The sequence below is a fragment of the Callospermophilus lateralis genome, chromosome 5 (genome assembly GCF_048772815.1).
Source record: "Callospermophilus lateralis isolate mCalLat2 chromosome 5, mCalLat2.hap1, whole genome shotgun sequence".
Lineage (NCBI taxonomy): Eukaryota > Metazoa > Chordata > Mammalia > Rodentia > Sciuridae > Callospermophilus > Callospermophilus lateralis.
This window is the reverse complement of record NC_135309.1, coordinates 125939561-125965537: the sequence shown is the minus strand read 5'-3', so window position 1 is coordinate 125965537 and position 25977 is coordinate 125939561. Positions and strand designations below refer to the sequence as shown.

Here is a 25977-nt window from a genome sequence, read left to right as displayed (position 1 = left end):
AGAATGGAACCACCATTTGACCCAGCTCAGTCTATACCCACAGGACTTAAAAACAGCATACTACAGGAACACAGCCATATTAATGTTTATAGCAACACAATTCACAATAGCTAAACTGTGGAACCAACCTAGATGCTCCTCAGGGGGTGAATGGATCAAAAAATGTGGCATATATATATAATGGAATATTACTCAGCAATAAAAGAGAATAAAATCATGGCATTTGCAGGTAAATGGATGGCACTGAAGAAAACAATGCTAAGTGAACTTAGCCAATCTCTCAAAAAACAAATGCCAAATGTTTTCTCTAATATAAGGTGACTGACCCATAATGGGGTAGGGAGGGAGAACATGGGAGGAATAGACAAACTCTAGATAGGGCGGAGGGGTGGGAGGGCAAGGGAGGGGGTAGGGGGTTAGCAATGATGGTGGAATGTGATAGACATCATTATCCAAAGTACATATATGAAGACATGAATTGGTGTGAACATACTTTATATACAAACAGATATATGAAAAATTGTGCTCTGTATATAAGAATTGTAATGCATTCTGCTGTCATTTATTTAAAAAATAAAATCAATAAAAAAACATGAAATGCTGACAGATATTCTAGGTGTTTAAGGACCCTTTTTATATTCTGAAAGAATGTCTAAATTCAAATACACATACATATATATTTTTCTGATGTCCTTTCTTATAAAAGATTAGTTTTTCTGGGTTATTTTATTTGTTTTGGTTGGGTTTGTGGAAAAAGATATTTTTCTTTTTGGAAAGCAATCAAAAACTGTACATTTGGTTACCTGTGTGTAATCTCAATAGACAGAAAGGACTTCTTTGAAAAGATAGTAAATGACTTTTTACTAGATGAGCTACTGTATCAGTATCCTAACTTTTACCTTATAAAAGAGTGCATTCCAGTCTAATGCCACTTAATTGTCCATGCATTTTATAAGATGTAGCTTTTCTATAACTCTTAGATCTTAAAAACTTTCCTCAGAATATTATATGTTATATTTGGGGCCCCATAAATCATATGGCAATATGTTTTCTGGGAAAAGATGTTTTCTAGCAAGCAGGCATATCTCAGACATTTTACCTTTCTCTTAAATTTTACCATTTGATTTTACTATCATGCTCTTGCCAGAGTTAAGAGTTTTCAGAAAGCTTACTCAGTGTCAACTAATATAACTTATCCTAGGATATATTTTTAGATATTGAGAGTTTCTTTTTCCTTTATGTGATCATAAAGTGGTAGTTTAGAGTAACTTAGTTATTTTGTTGCAAGAGTCTATTTAGGAGTTAATATAAAAGAAAGTTGAAATTGCCTACATTGTGACTTCATTTTACCTCAATTACTTCCCTAAAGGCCCTATCTCAAAATGTAGTCACACTGGGAGTTAGAGTTTCAACATGTGAATACTAGGGGGACACAATGCACTATAATAGAGTTCTAGTTATTATGTAGGACTTCATAATTGAGGGAAGTAGGAAGGGAAAAGGTAGAAGAAGGATAAAAGAAAAAGTGGAAGGTAAACCTCTCTGATGAGTCAATTTTGCATAAGGACCTTCTAGAATGTCTCATACAAGATTTCCATTTACTTTTCTTTGGCCAGAATGTAGTCATAAGGTTATACATATCTAAAATTTGTCTTCTAGTAATATATACTACTAATGCCTCAAGTAAGATAGATATATTATTACTAATGAAAAGGAAGAAATGAATATTAGAAGTTAAGAAACTATTATTTTCACTTCCAGAAATTTCGCTAGGCTTTAAGGATAAGAAACTGATTTCCTAACTTCAATTAGTTTATATTCCAACTATCCTCTGAGAGTGCACACAGACTAGTTATCTGTAATATAAAATGATGATAGATCCTATGAAATGAATGTGTAAAAGTTCTACAGAAAGATCGTGATTATGAATGGAAGGAGCTGGGGAAGGTGACTTTGAAATAACCTTTGAAAGACAGATGCAGGTTCACTTCACTAAGAAGTAAAGAAAGGAGTATCAAGGAGAGGGAAGAACTTTGGCAGTTCAGTTGAGAATGCAGATATTTCTAGAACCTGAAAATATTAATGGGTGGACATAAATTGACATTCTTAGGTAGGAGTGGTAATGAGATTGGAAAGGTAGAAAAAAACCTTAATTTGAATGAGTCTACAATGCTATTTATGGAGTACTGGACTCCAGAGAGCCATCCAAGGATAAGACAATATTATAACCACATATGTGTTTTTCAAAAATACACATCAGGCAACAGAAAGAGGATAAATTGATGAATTCCCAAACAGTTGATTATGTGTGAGTTTTAATATAAGAAACACTTCTGAGGAAATGTGGTGTAAGTTTTCTGTCAATACACAAGGTGAGGTTTTTATTGTTGGTTTGGTTTTGCTAATTTCTGCCTTGTTAAAGATACAATTATAAAGTCAAGTCATCCACCTTTATTCTTTTGGTTCAAAAAATATATACAATGGTAATAAATGATTGACATCAATTAGAAAATCTTTTAAAACTGCAATTCTTGAGGAAAATTATCCAATACACATTCTCATTTATCTGCATTAGTTTTGCTATATTTTAATAAGCCTGCTAATAATTACAGAAACTCCTTGGGTATCTTCCTTTCATCTTTCTGTGTTGATATTCTCAGAATAGATGTTCCACCCACTGCTCGAATGCTGGGAAATCCTAAATTGGGTGATGACATATTTCTTTTGCATTTTCCCTGAGTGTTTAATGTTGGTGAAATAGAATTGCCTGTGAAAAGTCAGTTATTTGACTTCCCTATTTCATAAATCTCACCCTAAGCAAAGAATTATGAGTTCCTGAATCACAAGTCTCTTCCTTAATCTAACTCTGTTTGGTGGTGAGAACTGTCTGCTGGTCTCTAAAGAACCCCAGTTCCATCCAGACTGAACAGCACAGAGTAGAATGTGAAATAAGAAACTGGACTATGGGCTGGGGCTGGGGCTCAGTGGTAGAGCACTTGCCTAGCATATGTGAGGCACTGGGCTTGATCCTCAGCACCACATAAAAATAAATAAATAAAAGAAAAGTATAAGTATTTAAAAAAAAAAGAAAGAAAGAAATTGGACCATGGACAAGAACTAATCGCATTATAGGAAGAGGAACTAGAGAAATATCTAGCAATTGGCACCTTTCTGGGAACTACGTTTGTTTAAGAATAATGAAATGTATCTAATCATAATGTCAATTTCATTTCCAAAGTCATTCATGTTTTTATCCTTATAGGTTGAAACTTAGAAACATACCAGAATGTGAATGTGATGTGTCAGCTCCCAACAGCTCTTGGCCAGACTTCCACCAGTCTGTTGTTCTCTCTGCCCACTTCGGAACTTACCATATGTCCCGCTTTTCCTCACCAGCCCTTCTCAGCTGCTGCTGCTGCCCTCGTCCCTTGCCCTCAATGTGACTAAAAGTATTGAGAGCATAGAGAACAGGTGATGAGTAAAGATAATAAAGACCATTCATTCAGGTTCTTTTATTTTTGTCTCCTTGCATCTCAAAGGAACAAGATTGGCATTTGTCTATCCTGATTTCATTGCCAAAATAGTGATGAAATTAAAAAGTATTAGAGAAGCATCATGTTGACATTTCTTCAAACACATGATGATAATTACACAGACATCACTTTAAAGTATTTTTATCATGAAATACTACAAGCAAACAAAAAATTAGGAGAAATAAGAAAGAAATGTCAATGTACCTACTATCCAGCTTTGTAAAACCTAAACACTCTTCCATGACTGTTTGATTTTCATAAGAAATAAAACTTCTTTAGAATTTTTGAGAAAGCCTAATAATGAGCAAACCTCTTCCTTACTTGAGGTCAGAATCAATTGAGAAATGACAAAGAATCAGAATAGGGTTTGGCTGATATGTGAAATTCCCCCAAACTGAACCCTAAAGAGCTCGCTTTACCCCCCGGCACCAGCTGAGAGCCTAATACTGGAAGCAAAAATTAAAACATTTTCTTTCTGTAGGCAGATCCACTTCCAAGAGAACAGGAGTAAGAGATGGCTGGACTACCCAGGCAGTTTCTCCTTCCAGCCTCATGAATCAGTTAAGTGTGCAAGGAGAGTGGGTATAGAAATAGACCAGGAGTGTTACAGACAGTGAAATTATTGTCCACATGGAAAGGAACATCAGATGTGTGAAGCACCCATTTCCTCTATAAAAAATGTGAAGCCACATTTTAATCTCCTTTTGAAGCCTATTCCCCTCCTACTTCTCCCCTCAGTTCAAAGGGTAACCTCTACCTTGAATTAAGATCCTTGTATATAACAAGTATTTGGTAACTAGGGCTGTGTTTCTAAATTCAGAATATTTCCATTTAAGGGAACTATTGGCTGCAGTTGTTTGGGATATTGACTACAACTTCTGTATTTACTTGCATTTGAAGATACTCTAGTGTACTAATGGAAAGAATGTAAAAGATGCCGCTACCAGATAGGAATAGATTTTGGATCCAAGGATGCTCAACTAATGTTTTAAGTGTTAAAAGATCATCATGGTCTTAGCAACAATTATAGCTAAGAAAACAAAGTTTAGAGCTATCTCAAAACAGAAAAGAAAGCATCAAAAAGTTATCTCTTTTCTCTGAAAAGAAAACAAGCACCCTACTGACCCTTGCCTTCTGAAATGTTTCAACATTCCAAGCTACTGAGACTTTGCTTCACTTCTCATAAACAAACTCCAATGTCCTTTAAAATACTTTCTGATTTATTTTCCAAATGTTTTCAGGTGAATAATAAATTACACTCATGCAGCTTACTTTTTTTTCTCTCTCTTGATTCTCTGGACAAGTTTGAAGTTGAGCAGAGGTACCAAAAAGCTTTTGAATGAAGAGAATGTTTGGTAGTGAATGAGATAATGGAAAATTACAATAATAAGTTGCTAGGAAGGAAAACAAGCTACACAGTGTCATTTTAATTTAAATTATAGTGCATTATTAGGGACAGCACTGAGTCATACAGAAAAAAAATAGCCTATTAAGCAGCATGGAAGAATCAATAATGGTGTCTCTCAGTATCTGGAATATGAAATTGCTTGTTAAAGCTAACAGGTGACTCTAGGGTGAGCTTATAAATGATGGCTTTGGTTGAAGTATACTGTCAGAGTTTTCACAGTATTTCCTCTTGTTAAAATCAAAATTAATAAGTTAATTTATTCAGGTGAGTAGCTGATCACATTTACATTAAGCCAGAAAGTATTTAGATAGATAAACTCTGTGAAAAAAAAGAAATGTTAGGGATCAAGATATAGCTAAGTGGTAGAGCACTTGCTTAACATGTGCAAGGTCTTAGGTTCCATTCGGAGTGCCCCCCCCAAAACAGAACTTTATCAAATATACTCCTGCTTCTAAATCATACAGCACATAAAAGAATGAGAGGTCTTGGAAAGCAAAATTTAGGGCCTATGGCAAAATAAAATGTGGGTAGACCTCATTTTTTGTGTTCATTGTGTCCTTAAAACCTTGCACACTAATTAAAACATTCTTGAAAATCTAGGCCTACTCCCTTCTTGAAAGAATAATGTAGCTGAATCAGAATGCCAATAATAGTTTTTATATCTAAAAAATCACAACCAATTGATGTTTTTTACATGTTGGAATTTTTCTATTGAAGAAAACCTATTATACTTTATGGGTGATACTAAATAGCAGTAGGAATGATAACATTTTTTAAAAAGTTTTTAACTTTTACTCTTCAAATTTCAACAATCTAAATAAATGTTTTGAGGTAACATGCATATTTGAAAACAGTGCAGCTATTCTTTTTTTTATTAGTTGCTCAAGACAATACAATGACATATCATACATTTGATTCAAATAGGGTATGAATTCTCATTTTTCCACGTGTACAGATTGCAGGATCACATTGGTTATACAGCCATATGTATACATACAGCAATTCTAGTGTCAGTTGTATTCTTCTGCCCTCCCTATCCCCCCTCCCCTCCCCTCTCTTCCCATCACTATTGTCTACCCATTCTACTGTGACACTTATCTATATGTATTTTGTGAACCCATGAGGGTCTCCTTCCGTCTTCCGTGCAATTCCCCTTTACCCTCCCTTTCCCTCCATCTTCTTTTCCGTGTTTCGTGTTAATCTTCTTCTCATGCTCTTCCTTCCTACTCTGTTTTGAGTCACCTCCCTTATATCAGAGAAGACATTTGGAATTTGTTTTTTAGGGATTGGCTAACTTCACTTAGCATAATTTGCTCCAGTGTCATCCATTTTCCTGCAAATGCCATGATTTTGTTATTTTTTAATGCTGAGTAATATTCCATTGTGTATAAATGCCACATTTTTTTAATCCATTCATCTGTTAAGGGCATCTGGGTTGGTTCCACAGTCTAGCTATTTTGAATTGTGTTGCTATTAACATTGATGTAGCTGTGTCCCTGTAGTATGATCTTTTTAGGTCTTTTGGGTATAGTCCGAGAAGGGGAATAGCTGGGTCAAATGGTGGTTCCATTCCCAGCTTTCCAAGGACTCTCCATACTGCTTTCCAAATTGGCTGCACCAGTTTGCAGTCCCACCAGCAATGTACAAAGTGTACCTTTTTCCCCACATCCTCACTAGCACTTGTTATTGTTTGACTTCATAATGGCTGCCTTTCTTACTTGAGTGAGATGGTATCTTATAGTGATTTTAATTTGCATTTCTCTGATAGCTATAGATGGTGAACATTTTTTGTGTACTTGTTGATTGATTGTATATCCTCCTCTGTGAAGTGTCTGTTTAGATTTTTGGCCCATTTGTTGATTGGGTTGTTTGGTTTTTTGTAGTATAGCTATTCTTTTCCATTTGACTCTATTTTGTCTTTTGATTGCACTGAAGTATATTCTTAATTTTAGCTACAATCTCTGAATTTTACATTAGGGAAAGAAAAAAATTTTTTGGCTCTTCCTCTACTATTTGGACATGAATTTACTGGATAATCTTTTTTTTTCTTTACATTTTTGAGATGCCACTGGTTCTATCTTAAGGTCAAATATTACTCAGATATTGATCTGCACTTTGTTTATTGATGCATTAGAAGAAGGAAACTGAATGCAAGACTGTACCTTTATTAACCAAGACTGTACCTTCATTAACCATTATTCTTTTTAGTAAATTTTAGTGACTTACATAGAATTTCTTCTCAAGGAGATATATGTGCCAGCAATACTTGCCAGTCCTGTGGTTATTTTTGTTAATAGGCACAACAGGTAGCCTCATGGGTCAGAAAAGTCAAGAGACATATGCAGGTTAATAAAATGATTTTCAATCTTCTAATTTCCATTGGAGTTGTTAAACATATATAAAAAAAAACAAGAAGTGGGTAGCTCATTGGCCCTGGTGAAATAATGGAAGTATTTTGAAACCATATTTCCCATTAACCCACACACTTGGACATGTTATGTCTTCCAAAAGCTCACCAAAAGCTCATCCAGAAAAATTATCCTATTAATTAATTGGTGAGGAGAATCAATAGTGGAATTTGTTAGTGTCTGGAATTTGAAATTGTCAGTTAAGCATATTAGGTATATTAAAAATAATTTATTTTACAATGCAAACTACCTCTTTTCTTTCCTGACCCTTGAAAGTACCTGTTGTATGTATTAAAAATAAACACTGGAAATGCCTTACTGTCTCATTCATATACACCACTGAGAAAACATTATATGTAAGTTAATAAAATCCATTGAAGATACCACTAACAAGTACAGCTGTTCGTCAAGTTCTGATATATCCCAAGACAGCAAATCTCATATTTCTGGGTAAATATTTCAAGATGAAACCATCCTGCTTTGTTTTAAAGTATAATACGCCTTTCCATATATAGTGCTCCATGCTTCACAGTCACAGAAATTAGTGATTTCAGCTCTAAAGATGCCAAGGCAGCTGGAGAACAGAGTCCTGTGCTCATGTTGCTTGCACAAACACACGGGTTGTATTCCCACAGTGGGATCCAGGGACCCCTGAGGTTCTGCAGCTTTTTTATCCTGTAAAACACAGAACCAGAACATGATGCTGACAGGGTGGAGTGGGTTGGGTTCTGAGACTGATTAAGAATTTCCAAGATTCAGAGTGGGGACAGTCTGAAAGGAGCCGGCAAAGCATGTAATTATTTGTGGTGGGAGGATATGGAGCCATGAGCAGATGTCTGTAGATACTACAAAGAAAATAAACACTATGGAAGAACAAACGTATGTCAAAATTTTCAAGGGGGATTTTTAACAAAGGATGTTTGGGAAACATTCTGGTGGAGTTCAGTAATCTGGGTAGCACTTATGAAAGGCGACATAGTTTTTACGGCCAAAATGACCTTTATACTAAAAGTTCTTATTTTCTATTTGTTCCATTCTGTTCCATACAACAAACTTGTTTTAAATACCTACCATGTGCCAGAATTATGCTTCCTTGCCTTCTTCTCACTGGTCATGTACAGATAAACATAGGTACACAGCTTCACTTTGAAGTTCAAAAACCAGTTTACGGCAATACCATCTTGAACACACCCGTATGTGGCCTGAAGTTCAAATACCATTTGTAGTAACTTGAGACTCACAGAACTTCAGAACTAAAATTCAAAGCTTACAAAAATTTACCTACTACAGAGAACTAAAGTTAAAAAGCAGCCTCCTAGGAAGAAACTTGAAAATCAATCTCATGACTACCCAGTCACTTGAATGGCATTTCTGGTTGCTGATGGAGGTGGATATCTTGTTGACATATTTCATCATTTCTGATGAAAGAACTCTGATTGTCAATGTTTATTGAGCCAGATTTTTTTCTACCTTTCACTGTTATCAGGAAGTTCCATTTATTGAGGAAGATACAAAGTTGGATATATTATTTTTACAGCAAATATAAATTTCCTAAACTTAAGAGTATGAGGACATATGGAAAAACTTTTGTTTATTCTATACTCTTTGAGATATTATTGTCTTTTTTCTCATGTCTCTACCACTAGACATCTTCTTAAGATTGAAATGCTATGAAAATGATCATCTCAGATTTCAAATCAACTAGAATATGCAATTCTATAGCCTTTTTGGACAGATCCAGTTATACTCACCATCAAATTTTATATCTATAGTAACATTATAACTCCCAAATTAAGATCCACTTAGCCTAATAAGAGTAATTTAACTAATTAAGATTTCAGATTCATAATAGGAATAGTCTAATGATGTCATATTTTTCAAGGTAGGGGAAAGGACTTTCAATTTTAACCAGTTTCATCACTAAAATACTTTTCTTCCAATCCCATACATTGCCACAAAGCTGAATCGATATTTTTCTGTATCTAAAGAGAAAAAAAGGGAAATTTGGAGTCCTAGAAAATACATGATATATCCATCGAATGACAAATTATAGTGAGCATGTATGACTTCAGGAGTTTATGTGCATTCTAGCAGAGCAAATACCAGGCATGTCAGCACAAGTGTTCAAAGCTGCCCAGGAGGTACAAGTACTCATATGTGGGAAGATTAGGGGGGTCCACAGCTCTGCACCACAGAAAGCATACTGCCCAGGTGTGCTTTCTCATTCTCAGGTGGCCAAGGACTGTGACTTGTTTGATAAGGCCTGAATACACTAGAAGGAGTCACTGCAGGGTTGCCCTGTATTTGGAGGAGACTTGCAATTCTTGAACCAGGTTAGATGAGAGTAGATTGTCATTGGAGTTCAGAGTCAGCTTGTCGCTCACCAGCTCAGATCCTGAATGGTATCATAAATATGCACTTCATCTTGAGGAACTAAGTTGAAAATCTAAGGAATCTAGGATGAGTGATGTAAGAATGTGTGTTACCTCTGCCCCTCCTCCATGGCTAGCTCTTCTAATTAGAAGGCCTGTCATCTTTTTCTTTACCTATGTCATTGCAGCCAGGTTGAGAAACAGGGAGTCTGCTATGGAAATGAGTCAATGAATTCGCTGTGCTTTACCCATTGATATAGCACATTTATATCACTATTCAACTCACAAATAGTCATCACAATGAGGGAAGCATTTTGTGAAAGAAATCTCCTCCTCTGCCAGATAGTAAATTAGCTATGTGGATTCTACCTAAGGAGTTGATTGACTCATTTATTAGGCATTCTCTGTTGCTGCATGCATAATTTGTGTTTCAAACAGTAACCAATGCCTGGGAGATATGTGTTGGCTAGGTTTAAGTATGATAAACTAAGGCTTATAGAAGTTAAGTCACTTGCTATTTTTTTTCCAGATAGGATACAAGCTCTGTGGAAGCAGGGGGATTGTCTCTTTATAACTGTATTTCCAGGATCTGGCATATATCTAATCAGAGTAAAGACTTGGTTGTATTCATGGTATAACTGGTTCATATATCTCCAAAGATCACCATCTTTCTATATCGTCAAGGAATTTACTCTAAAATCTATCAATTCACTCTTTTAAAAAAATACCTTTATTTTATTTATTTTTATGGGATGCTGAGGACCGAACCCAGGGCTTTGCACGTGCTACGTGAGTGCTCTACTGCTAAGCCACAACACCAGCTCCATCAATTCACTCTTCAAATGCAATTATTATTATCTCCTATCTGAATCTTATATCATCATTTCACTATATTAAAATAATAAAGTAAAATTAATTGCATAACTTCTATTTCTAGATTGGATAAATATGCACAAGCTGATATTGAAATAAAGCAAAAGCATTTTAATACAGCTCCCTTGTCATCATTTATCTGATACTCTCTTGCATTGGGCTTAAAATTTACAATGTACAGAGTTCCATTAACTAGTAAATATTTCCATCCGAATATTATTAGAGCAAGAATCCTGGGACAACTCCTCAAGTACAGATTTTGTTCTTCAAAGAAACAATCAAGCACGCTACAGTGACTCTTGTTGGAGTCAGGGATGTGAGGAGTTACGGAGAACTTCCTTCCACTGGAGTCAACAGAGATGCTCAGATTCTGCCACCTTCATTCAGCTTTTTTTTGTCTGGCCTAGCTTCAGATATTCCAAAACCTTATGAGCCATCATGGGCTATTTGAGCATTATTTTGAGATAAAATACCTCCTTAATTTAACCAACTCAATAGCACTTCAGTTAGAGAAAGTCTACGGTTTGACCTCAGAAGACCAACTGGTGAAGTCCTGCCTCTGTTGCCAATGCAGCCTGGCCTTGGACGTATCACTCAACCTACTTGAGCTTCTATTCCTAACCTCCACAGGTTATTGAATTGCTCACTACTATTATTTATGTGGAAATGTTTTTAAGCAGGAAACATCTTGTAACTGTAGGTTATGTTCTGCCTTTCTCCTACTTATTTGTCTTACACATCAAATTTCATTCTGGGGGGAAAAGATTATATAAAATAATTTATTTTACATAAGCACTCTTTAACATCCACAATCATATCTTCTTCTTCTCTTTTAATCCTCTTATAACCTTATTTGAACAGGAGCAAGTATTTTAATTTCTTTCTGCCTAAATGTATGTTTTAACTGAAACCCTTAAGAAGCTTTAGGTGAGCTCTGTAGCCATAACTTCTTAGCCAACCTCCCCCTCATTCCCAAAATCCTCCCCAGCCTATCACCAGTGAAGAAAAGCCTCCTCCTCAAATTTGCCTCGGAAAAGATGGAATTACATAGACTCATCCCAATTCATTATTTGTACCTCTCTTCTAAACTCCGCCTCTTGTCACCTTTCCCTAGCACTTTCCAGTTTTAAGGACAAGATATAAAAACTGACTCAACTTGAATGGTGATTAATGCTTTGGATTTTGGAATCCTGTGGAAATGTGGAAAAATTTCTTGGTTTTCTTGAGCTTCTTCTTCTCATCCATATAATGATGAAAATAATTTTGTTTGATTGTAGGATTGTTGGAAAATTTAATGAAATGAATAAAGAATACCACATAAGTTACACAATACAGTTGTTATTCTTAAGGAGAAAACTTCTCTTAATGATACATGTAAAATCAGAATATACTTTTGATATCTGATAATTATCTATGTTTTATTTTCCATCATTTTCAATAAATATTCAATAAGTATTGAAGATGTAGCTATTTTCCTATTTTCTCTATGTAGCTCCTTAAAACACACCAGTCTATTTTGGTTTTGGTTTTTGGTTTTTTGCTTTGGTTGAGAATAAATATGATTTTGCTTTACTTCTGGTACATAAAGTTCTAAGTTCCAAAATGAACGTTGAACTCAAAGTTATGAGAAGCTGATTTTACTGTTTACTCACTCCTTTAAATCAAAAGAACAAGATGTAAACTATTTTTTAATGTCATCTCCTGTGCTTCAGGCTCCTTGGTGCCTCAGAAAACATGAAAGAGACTAATTTACAATCACTTCAGGCAAATGGCCTGTAGAATTCTAAGGACAGGAAATTTTAAAAAAGTGCAGCAAACACCCCCAGACATTCCATACAACATGTAGAATAAACAGGCCCCAAAAGGAAACCACAAGCTCTTGGTCTTACACTAAGGAAGTAATGAGAATGGGCTTTGGGAGAGCATTTACTCAAGGTAAGGATGTTTTGGAAAAATACTTTCACAAGGTGAAGTGGACCCTAAGTTAGGAGAACTCTGTCCCCCTTTTGCCTAAATCCTGTTGAGCACCTTCAATTTAGGTAAATTTCATTACCCGCATGGAAATTGTGGGGAAAAAAAGAAGTAACATGTTATAGACCTGTGCTTCTCAGACTCCAATAGGAATACTACCGTTCCCCAGGGATCTTGTTGGGGAAGAGATACTGATTGAGGCAGTCTGGGTGGGGCCTGAGATTCTATGTCCTTGCAAGCTCCTAGACAAGGCAGATGCTACTGATCTGTGGTCCCTAGTTGGGGTTCCATCACCTTCTTTAACAAAATAATTGGTGATGGTGTTCTGATCTTTATGTGTTAAATGCTTGTTTTCAGATGAGGGCGATTTTGGCCATAGAGCAATTTTCAGTGTCCTAAAGACATTTTTGACTGTGACAACTCAGGCAGTGATACTGGCATCATGTGCATAGGGACCAGAGATACTGCTAAACACCCCTCAACCCAGGATGAACCCCTCATGGCAAAGAATTTTCTGACCCCTAGTGTCAATAGTGTCAAAATGGAGTGACCCTGCTGTAGAAATCCTATTTTGTATGTTTCTCATATGAAAAATGTGTTGAGATTGTTCAAAAAATTAATAAGTATAACCTGTGAGCATATACTGTTTAGCTTGGAATAGAGAGTATGTGGTGTTTAAAACAAACTTCAAATATATGAAAGATAATTATACAGAAGACAGTAACCAGCTGTTCTTCATTACTCTGGAAGAATGAGCAGGAAATGTACATAAAAGGATGTGTGCTATTCGTCCATTCATTTTCCTTTTCTTCACACCAGCCAGGCAAATCTCTTCATGATCTTGCAACCATATTTGTCCTGTCCTGTGTCTTTCTACTTGCAGAGACCCTCCCAAATCCTTGATATGTACTTTTTTTTTTTTCAACTGCCAAATCTCATCTGTCTCTCCCCTTAAAAATCTATTTGAAAAGTATTCCTTAACTAGGATGGAATAACAGCCAGTTCATTTCCAACTACAGTGGGAACGCTTTCTCCTTCAGCATGTTATCTTTCAGTCTACAAATATGTTATTGCCTGTCTGTACAGAGAACTATGCTAAATTTGTAAAATCGTCTCTGCTTTTAAGAACAATTCAATCTAGGAAAGAAACTCACTTAGATAACTACAGTGTAGACAGTGTTTAACAGCTACTTCTCAGAGTTTTCTTAAAAAAAAAGAAAAGAAAAGGTTTGGGTAGTTAGAAAAGAGATTACTTCTAAATAGTGGAGATCAAAGAATATAAATAGATTTACACAATGTAAAATATCTTTTTTTGTTCATTTCCTTGAAGAATAAATTTTTTCCTAGGTTAACTCGGAATCCTGTGCATCACATAAGCACTTATTATTGTTACAAAAATTTGAAGATTAGAAATTATAATAGTCTGGATTTAGACTGTATTTATGGGGAAGTTTATAGTAAGGGTTATAAGATTGGAGTGACTAAATCTACTCAGAATCTGTAAGACTGTGAGAGAGAATATTTCAGAATCCCTGTGGCTATATGGTTTTGACAAAGGAAACTGAATTTTTACCTTCAAATATATCCTTTGATGTGCTGTGATTTATAAGGCAGTGTGCTTTTTTCAAAGAGTTCTTAGTTATAACCAGGAGAGGAATACTTAGGAAATTTTCGAGTACACATTATAAACCAGCACCCAATGAGGAATTTGGCATCATCAATTTGTGTATACGATTCCAGAACCCCTTTAGGAGACAGTCTCATTTATTAAAGGATTTCCCACTACCTAGGCTACAAGGAAATTGAGAAGAATTATTTCAGTTGAATATATAGAAGGTGCCAGGCATTGAGTAAACTTTTGGATATATCATCTAACTCAATCCATACAGCCACTTGTGCGGTTATGAGCAGCAACATTATAAGGGGATGTCAGCTGTCAGCCTTCCTGCTTCAACATGACATCTTTCAATTTACAATGGGCAAGCTTCTACCCACACCTTGATTAAGGAAGGGAAACAACACATCTCAGGCCTATGTGGGAAGCCATCCCTTGATGGATACAGACAGCTTGCCTTTCCTTTTAGAAGCAGCAAGGAGAAATCTTCTTCCTGTGAGGCTTTTAGTCAACTATTCTGTGGCTGAAACAGGGAAATGAGGCTGTGTGTAGTTCACCAGTGGCTGAGATTCTCTGTCAGGCTCACTACTAGAAAATTATCTGCAACTGCACTAATCATTCTGAGTTTCTGGGACTATCCAACACATTTTTAAAATTATTATCTCTAGAAATAGTACAGATACTAAATTGCTCTGGAATTTTGTCTGCATGTTAATACTTGTCTTTTTTAAAGCCATCATATTGACTTTTAGTTGGTAATACAGTTAAAATCAGGATCTTCCTCGAAGTTCTCATTGTTTGAGCTTCCCTGGTCTTTTAAATAAGAAAACAGCCTTCAGTGTAACCTCAAGAATGCCTTCCATAATTCAAAACACGATGAGATCTTAGCTAACATTGTGTAACTTGACTTTGTTTTCCCTCTTAAAGTTGTTCTAGGCTTCTGCGTATCATTCAATGTTGATGTGAAAAATGCAATGAATTTCAGTGGCCCTGTGGAAGATATGTTTGGATACACAGTTCAACAATATGAAAATGAAGAAGGAAAATGGTAAGCCAGTGGATTTTGTTATTGTTGTTTAGTTATTTTACAAGGTAATAGAAAATATTAATTGGTACAGTTTTTTTTTTAATGAATGAGATTTAACAGAATGAATCATTAATGCTAGCAAATACAATCTGACCATTTGGTAACAGAAAGTGATTTAAAGTAAAAGAAAGAAAATTCCTTGGCTGTGTTAGAGGAAGTGGTTAGTGATTTCTGTTGAATCCTGAATTGACCTCAAGGAGGGTCCTTATCCAAAACAGTCATTATTTAGTAGTCATGTTTTTTGGTAAAAGTTTCTTAATTGTTCTCATTTTAGAATAACTTGAATACACTTGATGGAAATTTAGTAGGAAGGATTGAAAGAAGATGAGATGATGCCCTGAAAGGTTTAATTATACTTCCATATTTGGGAGCTTATATCTTTGGTGCTTAACTGATCTACTATGTTTGGTCCATTATTTATAATGAACCTTATTGGATTTCTGTTATACCTTTCAAACCTGTTAATATTTGGTTAAGTTAATTTTAGGTCAGATTTTTTAGGCATTTTAAGTTATTGAAGTTTATGTCAAGCGAATAATTAGAGTTCATTTATTTTATTTTGTAGTAAAGGTGATTTCTAAAAGTGAATATTGTATAAAAATGATCAGGAGTTAAATTTCACTTCAGTCTAGTAACTTAAACAAGCTCATTTTTCCAGCAACCACAATAATAAACAGAAAGAACTTCATATCTGCTTGGATAACAGTGAATTTTTGGCCCTCAGTAATTATTTCACAGAAGAATAGATATATCTTGCTTCATCTTTTAGACTTGGTTAATAATATTCCCCCAAAGACTATTAAGGGTAATGATTTGAGTTCTCATATTTTCTAAGGATAAATATTATATGCTAGGTATACACTAGATTTGGGGAAAGCACTTAATTCTTCAACTCTTCTAACAAATATTCCAGATAAGAAATCTAATAGGTCTGGAGTAGTGGCTCAGCAGTAAAGTGCATGCCTAGCATATACAAGGTGCTGGGTTCGATCCTCAGCACCACATAAAAATAAATAAATAAGTAAAATAAAGGTATTGTGCCCAACTACAACTAAAAAAAAAGAAAAGAAAGAAATCTAATAATATGATGGGTTTTTAAATCCTCCATCCATCTATCCTATACTCTTCACTTCCATCACCCCCCACCAAGTTTTTAAGGCTAAACAGGTAAAATATTGTTTTAGGCACTAGACGCCAATTTTATTCTTTTATAATTACACTTGCAGTTCAAAGAGGTTCATTTGTGGGAGAATAATGGTGAATAGATGACAAGTCAGGTTTCTCTGTGTGCATAGTAACAATAAACTGCAGTGAGTTTTTCTTTAAAAATGTAAAGTTTACATAACATTTATGAAATTAATTTTCATTAATGACTAATAGATACATAAATTTTAAAGAGGAATATAGGAAATAGCAAACTCTAGAGACTAAAACCACCTACTTAAAATGAAGTATCTTTTTAAAGGATGGTCAAATATTGTTAAAATACTTTATGAAATTCTCTTCTTTATTATTTTATTTTATATTTTGTCCTATTTTATTTTTATTTCAGATGCTTTTATTAGCACATTATAGTTATACATAATAATGGTGTTTGTTGTGATGTAATCACGCATGCACGGAGTATAATCTGCTCCATCTAGTCCCTAGTACTTCCTAATTTTTCCCTTCCCTCCTCCTTTTCTCTACTCTTTAGTCTTCCTTCTATTTATTTATTGTTGTTTTTAATTGGTGCTTTATATATACATGAAGGTGGAATTCACTGTGGTATATTCATATATAATTTGGACAATTTCATTCCATTTTATTTTATTTCTCACATAAAAGAAAAACCTGTTTCTTCTCCCATCTAGTCCTATATGTTAGTCTGCATTGTATGACATCCCTTTGACCAAAATACCTGACAAGAACAACTGAGAGGAGAAAAGTTTTATTTGGGGCTCATGGTTTCAGAGATTCAGTCCATGGTCAGTTGACTCAGTTGCTCTGAGCCTGAGATGAGGCAGAACATCATGGTGGAAGGACATGGCAGAGGAGAGCTGCTTAGCTCCTGGCAGCCAGGAAGTAGAGAAAGAGTGAGGGAGAGAGACAGGGAGAGAGAGAGGGACAGAGAGAAGGGGACAGAGAGAGAGAAAGAGAGAGGGACACACAGAGAGAGAGAAAGAGATGGAAAGACAGAGAGACAGATGGAAAGACGGAAAGACAGAGAGAAAGAGAAACACCAGGAAAAAATATAATCCCCAGTGGTATACCCAGTGGCCTACTTCCTCTAGTCATGCCCCACCTGCCTACAGTTACTATCCACTAATTGATTTAAATCACAAATCCACCAAATTACAAATCCCCTGACTAGGTTACAGCACTCATAATCTAATTACTTTACCTCCGGACATTCCTGCCCTGCCTAACACAAGGTGGACCAAAATGTCCTCTTTATTATTCAAATCATAATAATGTCCTATCTCTCTGCTTTTAGAGCAGTTCAGCATCAGAAGTCCTTAATTATCTAAATGGACTGTAATAGAGTTAAAAAAATAATATTTCCTCAGTGCCACTATTTGATCTTTTCTTTCTGTATCTCACACTTTAATATATATCTTATTGTAAGGTTTACACTAAGTTCTCTACTCCCTTTATTTCAAGGCATCAGAAGGTCATAGAATGGGAAAAAGAAAAATCTAGCCTGAATGAGACCTTGATGTCAAGACAAATTATTTTTCCAAATTTGTCCTATCTTTGGAGAGGTGAAGATGTAGTTGAGAAAAAAGATCAGTATTGGGTGTTGGTGGGAAGGAAATCAAAAGAAAGAATAGATGGACCAGTAAGAATACGTTGTGAAAATATGTTGCTAATAATGTAAATATACACTGAATTTACCTTTAGGCGGACCATTCAGAATTCTATATACATTTGTAAGATAATGTTAATAATAAGGCCTTTTTGAGATCAGAGACCATGACTCATAAATCTTGTCTCATTCATTAAATCTAATTTAGTTATCTCTGTGTATGTTTTTTAGTGTACTGGAATTTCTTTCTTTTGTCATAGCATGCATGTGGGTCAATCAAGCCACAAGTATTAATGTGATACAACATATGTGTCTGTATCATGCTAAATTTATGGGAAATATCAGCATAAGACAATTATAAAAACTAATAGGTAACATATATGAAATAATTAAGAATAAATAATCTACCAAGCAATCTGGAATAGATAAACTTAATTGCCATTCAAAAATAGATGATGTTGAGCTGAGTCTCAAAAAATGAGCTACCCATCAATATGAGAACAAGAAATATCACTTTAAGCACAAAAGTCACTCAAGCAAGGGTAGACTTAACTGTAAGTACTGGTAAGTAGGCAAATCTGATACTGGGAAGGTAGAAGGGGAAAGTATAAGAGACTTTAAAAGCCTATCAAAAGAGTCTGAACATTACATATGGGCATTGAGAAGACATTGTTGGTTGTTTCATGAGGTTTAGTTTGATAAATTACATACATATTGGAATGGAGAAGGGAGTGTCTGAAAACTAGGCAAACAGGAGCCACAATCTACTGCTTATGAGATTAGACCCTATTCTATGAATAAAAGAAAGATGTATCTAGAATACACTTAGATGAATCTTTGGTGGAACCATGGAAATGAAAAATGACAGTGTAGGAAGCGTCAGACATATTCCGAAATTTCTGTACCAGATTAATAGGTAATTGGGTACTCCTTGCCAAAGACATATATGTATACAAGAAATGAAAATAAATTTTATTAGGAAGTGAATGAATCTATTTTTAAACAGCTTGAGTTCAAGATAATGTCTAGATAGTTGAAAACCTCAAACTGAAATATGGGTAAAGGGGAGAAGTTCACACAGTAGGGGAAATGCCTAGTGAGCAAGGACTGGCTTTGGAGCACTTGCAGCCCTGCATACTACGTCTATCAGGATGCCTTGAACATAATATGCACTCAGTGATTGTGTGTTGACTGAACAACTGGATCTAGATTAATGTTCTGTTACCACCAGTGAAAAATAGCCATATAAAAAATAAAAAGAGACTCTTCTAGAGGTATGTCACTATTAATGGCCAGAACTGGAAATAGATCTTAAGTCTCACTCTCAGACTCATGCCTTTTACCTTATTAGTACTATATTAAAAAGTAAATGTTGATAATAACCACCCTTGTGGTAAGTACTAGACTTTACATATTAACATGTAGAGTTTGTGAGCATCTACTGTAATTCCATTTGGCATTTCATATTTGCAATGATTTTATGGAAAAGTTTCAAAAAAATCAGAGTAACCAAAAAGATGTAAATTTCAAAGTAAGCAAACCTCAGTACCTAAATTTGCAACCTTTAAGGTTGGCATGGTAGCCACATATTGTTCTAAAGAGATGCAGGCACTGATGATGCAAAATAAATCGTAGAATCATGTTTGGATAGTCTGTAAGTGTTTATAAAATCAGATAGAATGCAGACTTACTTTGGGAACTGAACTATGGAATAATTGTTTAGGGAACATGGGTTCTATTATTTAATTTTCTCCAAGGGTGAGCACCTTCATAAATCATATTTACTGCTCATGTTTTGAAAGTTCAACCACCTATGACTGGAAAAAAAAAATCATCTTGACCCATCTTACCTCGTGGCTCTAGCACTAAAGAAAAGAACCTTGCTGATCTATTCCTAGTGAAGCCACATTTTCTCAGTAGCAGAGCACATTATACCTCTGATTAAAATCAGCCGTTGTTCATTATGGAGACCAGGAGCAGGAGCATCCAAGTAGTTGCAGTGCAGCTCAGAAGAATCCAGAAAGAGCACAATTAGCCTCATAAATCTGTATTAAAGAGAAGAAATTTAAATATCTAAATATCCTCAGCACTGCACAAAAGTCTTCCAGATTTTTTTCCTGTAGTCATCAGCATGGCAAAGTCTCAGCTAAGTGGAAAAATGCAAGATGTGGTTTGGGACTTTCCACTCTCTGTTGGTCCTTTGCTTGCTTGTTTGCTTTATTTATTTATTTATTTATTTTTCTGTATGGAGCCTTTTCATTGCTATTTAAGCAACCTCTCTTGGGGGCTTCATGACTTTAGTGGGTCTGTCTTTCCGAGGTAGATTTTCAAGTTGTAGATCCCTCCCTACCCTCCTCAGTCCAATGTGTATCAAAATATGATTTCCTTCTATCTTTTCCCTGGGGGACTCTGCTCTATGCCAGGTAGGGGTACCAGTGAACCAAGTAATTGAGGCCCTGTTTCCAATATGTGTATCTTTTAAATAAGGACTATGCAAGTTTGACAGGAGGACTTTCTAACATTTTCTCTTTTAGATTTTAATGTTTATTTTACATTGTTTATAAAGGCTTTGAAATTAAAATTTTCTCCCTACCAAACTTGTCATTTCTTTGGCTCACTTCTTTGCCACCCCCCTATCATCCATGAGCAAAATTACTATGGCTAATGGGGTCAGCAGGTAAGTTTCAGTCTCTCCAATGACTGAACACTTACTTCATTTACTTTTTAAAAGAAAATTGACAGGGAATGTGTGGTGCTCTGAGAGTGATTTTGGTTTGATCTACGTACTAGACATAAGAAAGAGGTAAAAAGGGTCGTTAATGAAATATTATAATTATGAGACACTCCTCTTCATAAAACTATTCTTTATTGGGGGTGGGCATAAATATAAAACAGGAACATCAGAAACCAGCTACTCTTTACATAGATATAATAATAGTCATAATAACAAGAATGACTTACAAACCAAAGAAATTTCTCACTGCACTAACTTTTATGATATTTGGAAAAAAGGTATTCTCTTACTTTGATGATCCTTGAATTTATTAGGTTTCTCAAGAGATCTGTAATGATGTTCAGAACATTCTATGATTCTTTTAATCTGTAGACAAATCATTGCGAAAGTGCCAGAAAACCCCCAAATTCTAATAAAAATAAAATGTAGTCAACTAAAGCCAACTTGCATTACATTTTAAAATGATAAAACCCACAGTCTCTGAAACAGTATGCCTGGGGGCTTCACATTAACCTAGTGGGTTTGGGCGGATGTTGTCATCATAGTCGTTTTCTAAACAGGAAAATACAACTCAGAATGAATTGCCACAGGTTTTATGAAACAAGAATGTGTCAAGTCCAGGACTTTGAACAATAAATAACCTTCTTAGTTTTTGGCCAATTCTTCTCCTCTAACAGGAATTCTGTAGAACCTCGTTCTGGTGAAATGCCTTCCATGTCATGCCAAGGCATCTATGGCATTCTGCTTAAGAAAAATATCCAGCCTCTAAAATAAGAAAGATTTCACAATTCAGACTTCCTAGCAGGTCACATGGACCTAAAATTTCCAGGTCTACCTTATTCAGATTTTTAGAGTATTTAACATAGTCATTAATTTATTCATTCAATAAATACTCACCAAATGATCATTTTTTTTAACCTGGCATTGATATTTGTTGTTTTTGTTGTCTTTAGTGCTGGGAATTGAACCCAGAGGTGCTTTAGCATTGAGCTACATCCCCACTCTTTTTGTATTTTATTTTGAGACAGGGTCTCACTAAGTGGCTTAGGGCCTTGCTAAGTTGCTGAGGCTGACCTTGAACTTGTGTTCCTCCTGCCTCAGCCTCCTGAGTTTCTGGGTTTACAGGTGTGCACTACTCTGCCCAGCCCTGACACTCTTATATTCACTAAGGATATAGAAGTGAATAAAAACAACAAAAATGCCTGATGTTGTGGAGCTTTTATTCTCCTGGAATATAAGAGAAAGAGGAATACAAAATTAAAAAAAAAAAGTAGGTTATATCATATCATTAGACAAAATGGAATCAGTGCTTTAAAAAAAAAAAAAAGAGCAACATGATGAGTCTGGGAAGGCTGGAAATTCCTGAAATTCCATAAACCCTGTGCTAATACTTTTCTTGGATCTTGTTATTTCTATGCAGCTTGGGGAAAGTGAGGTTTATTTAAGATTAAAGTTGTAAAATATATGTAATTTCAAGAGGTTCATGCTTGTCAGTGTATGGAACATACCCAGAATTATTTTTTATGTCCTGGGTCCTGCTACTCTATTCTTTGTTGTTGGTTCCAAACCCCAGACTTCCTGCCTTCATCATGGACTAGTACATTCTGCAACTTTCTGAGCTCTCATACCTTACCTTCACATACCTTAGAATATGCAATAGGCCATGCTTCCAGTTGCTGTCTCATGTCACTTTACAGCTATCACCATTTCCTAGGTACTTTTTCTATTGCCCTCAAGATCAAATGCAAGCTCAGCCTCCCTGTCCCAGTATCTGCAGGCTGTATCCTATGTTGTATCTACCTGCACTTCCTCCTGATCCTCCATATTCAGTCTTCATTCTTCTGTCTCTGCACATTCCCTGCACCATCCACAATCTCCCTTTCCTTCTGCTTTGTACCTCACAGTAGCTTTATGATCAGCCCACTGTTTAGGACTAGTGTTTCATCCATTGTACTCAATTCCCCTGGTTCATAGTACATTTTTCCAAACTAGTCTGGTCCTCCCTTACACATTTGCATTTGTTTTATTCAGATGATGGAACATGAGAATTGAAAGGGAATTTGCAAGCCTATCTTTTTCCCAGTAAGGAACTACATTCCAAATTACCCTCAACCAGCGATAAAGTACTTTGTCTTGTCCAGGGAGGCCTGACTGGCCTACGGCAATTTTAGTGAATCTCTGCAAGCCCACCACCTTACTGTCTCTCCCCAAAATCTCACAAGATGACTATAGCTACTATTTTCCAAAAAGAAAGAGGGGGGGTGGGGGTCGAGAGATAGAGAGAGAGAGAGAGAAGCTACGAGGCCAAAACTTATTTTTTTCTTCCAGTTTCAGTCAACCATTGCAGTATAACAAATCACCCCAACACTGAGTAGATTAAATCAAGAAAATTATTTATAGTTTCTCAGTATTTTGAGGACCATGGTATTCCCCTGTTGCTTGGGTTCATTCATAGGACTTTACTCATCTGGTATCTCAGCGTGGGGCTAGCTGATGCCAGAGTGCTTAACTCATATGTCAGGTGGTTCATACCGTCAGGTAAAGCATCAGCTCTTCTCCATGAGGCCTCTCCCTCCTCTCGTAGGCTAGAAGAGACTTCTTCACAATGTGGTATTCTCAGATTTTCCAAAAAGTTAAAATGTAATCTGAAAAAGATCTAGCCTAGGAGTCATAGTGGTCATTTCTAGTGCATTCCATTTATCAAAACAAATCCAAGATCCAACAGGAAGAAAGTTTTTTTTTTTTTTCTTGAGGGTCACAGTCACATTACAAATGTGTATGCAATTCTTGCCACATTTACACACATCTTGATGCTGGGCTATACAGAACCCTGTCCAGGGAATGTTGGCCTTCCTCACTTTTAAGACAAACCTGTGCTTCTTGTGTCTACTCTGTCCATCTGACAGGGATCTGCATTCCCTCTCCTGTGCCACTTTCTCTTGTTACTTGTTCTTTCTTACCATCATTTAACCATATGGAGGTTTCTTCCATAATGAATTTAAACTTGTCTTAGATACTTAATGGTTTTTCATTGCCCCCAAAATATAGGTTTGCATTTATAATATAAGCAGAAGCCATGGCCTACATTTTTTAGGTGTTACTTGATATGAAGCCCACTGTAAGTTCATGATTTCTGTTCTCAACTCCCATTGTGGACCTACTTTCCCTTTTTGGCTTCTCTGACACTACTTCCTATCCCTCTCTGATAACTCTTACCTAATTTTCCTTTTCACTCATTAAAACTCTGATATTTTCATCAAATGTCAGTCTTCAGCTCTTCTTACTCTGTACTCTTTTATGATGATAACATTTGCAGAATGATACTGGCCAAATTTTATTGTTATATCATTTGCCTGTAAAAATAGGTAACAATAAATCCTACAAATATGTACAATTATAATGCACCAACAAAACTATGGGGGGGGCATGGTAACATTTATTATTAGGACTTCAACCATACTTATAGCCTGCTCCTACATGTTCCACATAGTTTTCCCTAGCAAAACTGAGCCCAGTTACCTACAGAAGCAACACCCCCACACACACCTTTTTTTTTTCGGGGCGGGGGACTTTCTTCCTTCTACCTGTCATTTCCCCCATCTTTTTTTTTTTTTTTAGTTGTAGATGAACACAATACCTTTATTTTATTTTATGTTGTGCTGAGGATTGAACCCAGTGCCTCTCAGGTACTAGGCAAGTGCTTTACCACTGAGCCTCGACCCCAGCCCCATTGCCCCTATCTTCACACCTGTACATACTTGAAATTGCTACCAAGAAATCTATCTGTTTCAAGTTAGTTTACCTCAGTTTTGCTTATGAAGACCTCCATGCACACCAAACTCACATAACTTATATCCTAAATATTTAGAGTCATTTTTTTTTCCTCTCTATGTCCTTAATTCAATTGCTCATCTGGATTACTTTAGGAACTCTGGCCTTGTCTCTGACCCTAGTTTTGCTCCTCTCCATTTATTTCTGTAACATGAAGCAAATAAGCTTTAAAATTAAAGACGTGATCATGGCATACTCTCCTTAAAAGTTTCAACAATTCCTAACTTCCTCTTCTATAAAATATATCAATATTTCCTAAAGAGGATCAAACCCTGTTTCCTCATCCAGCCTCAACTTACATTCCAGCTAACCTGAGCTATATGTACTTATCAAAGGAGTGGTATTTTTTCTTGCTTCTAAGGCTTTGCTGATGTTGTACCAAGTTCAAACCTATTCAGTATTACAATATACACTCATAGTTTGGGTTGTCCCTATAAATTTTAAGCAAATTAAAAAAGAGTGTATTTTATCCCTTTTAAGTCTCCATGACCTGGTGTAAATGCCCAACAGGTAGAATGTTTTTAACAAACATTAATTAATCTATTTGCCTCAGTTAAATACTTTGAAGAACAATAGGCTCATACTTCTTTTCTCCAAACTGTTCTTAAGTATAAAGCTAATTTATTCAGACATATTACATGTAAAAGTTTGAAAACATTGAAAAAGACTAATTATAATCTTTTTATATAATTTGTTATGTTTTGATGTATTTTCTTTTAATCAATGTTTTACAAAGATGTTAGCTATTTAATAATATGAAATAAAAATATAACAATAAAAAAGAACTAAAATTTAGGTAGCACATACAGTGAGCCAAATACTGTGGTAAGTTTTTTATATTCATTAACTCATTTAATTTTCACGATTATCTTGTGAGATAGGTACTCCCACTATCTCCATTTCAATGAAGAAACTAGGGCACAAAGAGGGCAATTGAGTAAATGTTAAGTCAAGTCATGACTTGAACTCACAAAATCTGGCACCAAAGTTTATGCTATCTTTCATGAAGAGAACATAATTACTTAGTGCATAGAAAACACTTAGTACAGTGTCTGGTACATGTTATAAATTCAATAAATGCTAGATATTTTTATTGCTATCATGAGGAGATTAATGATTCAGTATCTTTCAGTTTAATAGGTCACAGGTTTTCACTAAATTAGGTAGGCTTTTGCTTTGAATTTGGTGACAAATAATTTTTAATACTACCATGGAATCTTATTAACTATTATTTCTTATGACAGCACAATATTTTACAGAGTGAATCAGAAATAATTAGTTCTTGTTTTGACTATATTACTGTTACCTTTTTCTTGGAATTATCTTTGTGCATGAAGCTTTAATTTATTTTAATTTT

At 35.5% G+C, this 25977-nt stretch overlaps 1 protein-coding gene across 1 annotated transcript in view; it reads left to right on the top strand.

Annotated features, from left to right (window-relative positions):
- Positions 1-25977, top strand: part of Itga1 (integrin subunit alpha 1) — a 151108-nt gene that overhangs the window by 39044 nt on the left and 86087 nt on the right. The window contains exon 2 of the mRNA XM_076857298.2: positions 15108-15228. Coding sequence (XP_076713413.2) covers positions 15108-15228 — 121 coding nt within the window. The remainder of the gene's footprint in view (positions 1-15107; positions 15229-25977) is intronic.